Genomic DNA, 2,399 nt, shown 5'->3' on the forward strand with positions numbered 1-2,399 from the left:
CAATGTCTGCACAACACTGGCTGCCAAAATTCACTGAAATGGCCTATTCCCCTGTGACATGACATCGAGTCTATCTAATACTTTCTTCATAGCCACAGAAACAGAAAACAAATCTCTCCAACAGCTCAGTTTGTAACAAGAGGATATCTGTGAACCGTCACATCGCCAGTCTCCAATCGCAGTCCTTCCCGCCTCAAACAGCACAGTGTCACTTACCAACTGAAATCCCAGAATATTACAGCACCAATAAGCAGATCATTCGCCCATCAAACCACGACTCACTGTGTAGGTTTAACATGAGAAGAAATCCATTTGAAGCTTTTCCTTTAATCTTCGCTCCAGACACAGCATTGACACCATGACTGTCAGGCAGTTTAGGGTGGGAGGGGCCGCCTTTCCTCCCCTTGTGTATTTGTAGGAGTTCAGCCCCGTTTCCTCTCACTGTGACCCTCTCGCACAGTAATAGATGGCGGTGTCGTCCACTCTCGGGCTTTTGATGATCAAATCGAAGATGTTATTGGAATTCTCTTTGATGACAGTGACACGGTCTTCAATCCCAGGCGCGAAAGCATTGTAGGAACTAGTTGGGCTGTAATAATGGAGGAGCCATTCCAGCCCCTTCCCGGGAACCTGCCGGACCCAGCTCATGCTGTAGCTGCCGAGATTAAACCCACTGGTTTTACAGGTCAGTCTCAGGGGATGGCCAGGTTTCCCGGTTAGAGACGGCGGCTGTGTCAGCACCACCTCGGCCTGGACACCTGTAAAGAATAAATGACCGAAGATTAATGACTGTGAAACCTCCCGTCTCTGTGACATTGCAGAGAGAATAAGACCGACACAGGAAGAGTGAGACTGTCAGAATAATAGCACTCACGGGAGAAGACAGCCAGCAGCAGACTGAGAGAAATCAGGGACCTCATGTTTCTGGGCACTTGTCAGAACTGAGACTGGAGCCGAATAACCGAGGGCCAAAGAGCTGCCGGACAGATGGCCTCAGTCCCCAGTGACCGCTATATAACGGGGCAGTGGGGCAGGGGGTGGAGAACCCACCAATAGCTGCAGGACTGAGGGGAGTCACGTGTCACATTCCCTCTGACCTGCACACAGCAATAACTGTACCTTTACATTCTGCCTTTACAGCAAATTAATATTAATATAAGTCTCAATAGTATTAGCCCTCGCGCTGACCCTGAAGCATCGCAAATTCCTTCCTTCAATGTTTCTGAGTGTGTGTGTGTTTGCAGTGTGTGTGGAGGAGGCGGGAAATTCAAAACAAATCTGCGTTCACACTTATTTCAGTGAGCGACTGTAAAGGGGGGAGAGATGATGAAGCTGAAAGTATCGATTCTTGTAAAAAAATTAATAAGTTAGGTTACTTTTTGGAAATAATATTGTGCAATACAACATATTGTTTAGACACGACATGACCATGCGACTGCCAGGGTGGTGGAAGGCGAACCAGGTGGACCTTGGTTTCTTTTCGTCCTGCAATTCTGATGTTCTTACTTTCATATATTTATAATTATTATTATAATAATCCTTGCATTTGACATAACAACTTATCATGTCATTGAAACATCTCAAGCCACTTTACAGAATACATTATAATGTGTAGTAACCGTGTATTTTTGGGGTCAAAAAATAATATTGTGCCTTAGTTAAAACATTCATTATTTTCTATGGTTTTGCAATGTTCTGATCTAATGTAAATAATTGTCCCGATTCTTGTCTTCCAATCCTGATTCCATGTCCCACGTGGGCATCAAGATAGAATAGTAATAATCCTTGTATTTGATAGAGCACCTGTTCACATCTTCAAGACGTCTCAAAACATTTCACAGAATATATGGCTCATGATTTCAAACCAGGCATGAAATGTCCTCTTACGGTGAGAAGCCAGAGAGCGAGTGCTGCTGGTGGAATGGGAGCCCAGTGTAATGTCAGAGCAATCACACTCTTTCAGGACAAGAGGTGAAGAAAACTGGAAAGAAATAAAACAAAGCTTCGATCAGAAATGGTTTCAGTGCCACTTTGCCACAGCTCCAGTATCGCGGCAGCTTTCAGTAACTGCGAGGGAGAGTGTAACAGGGATTCTCATCAGACACCGTGTGTTGTGCTCCCGGACTCTGCTGATGCTCCAATTATCTCCGGGATTATTGCTGGTAAAACAACTAAACATCCTTTACCTTATACAATTACTGTCATAGGATATTCCAAGCCGCCTGACCCGGGAGAGTGGACTTGGATTAATGTCTGGGAATATCAGTCAGTGTTGTGATCTCAGAGTCCCAACATGAACACACCACCTGGTCTGGGAGTAAATCTCTGTGTTTGTGCTTTGTTGTTTGAGGAGTTTGCACCTTTCTGGTGTGTAATTCTCTGTGGCCCATTGCACAGTC

General features: G+C 45.1%; 1 gene segment (V, D, J or C); it reads right to left on the reverse strand.

The window, feature by feature from the left end:
• Positions 1 to 416: 416 nt before the first annotated feature.
• Positions 417 to 1,013, reverse strand: LOC121852711. The segment is given in 2 exon segments: positions 417 to 758; positions 875 to 1,013. Coding segments are annotated over 2 exon segments (366 nt in total).
• Positions 1,014 to 2,399: the final 1,386 nt, after the last annotated feature.

Source organism: Callorhinchus milii, unplaced genomic scaffold (genome assembly GCF_018977255.1).
Source record: "Callorhinchus milii isolate IMCB2004 unplaced genomic scaffold, IMCB_Cmil_1.0 Scaffold1091, whole genome shotgun sequence".
In the NCBI taxonomy this organism is placed as follows: Eukaryota; Metazoa; Chordata; class Chondrichthyes; order Chimaeriformes; family Callorhinchidae; genus Callorhinchus; species Callorhinchus milii.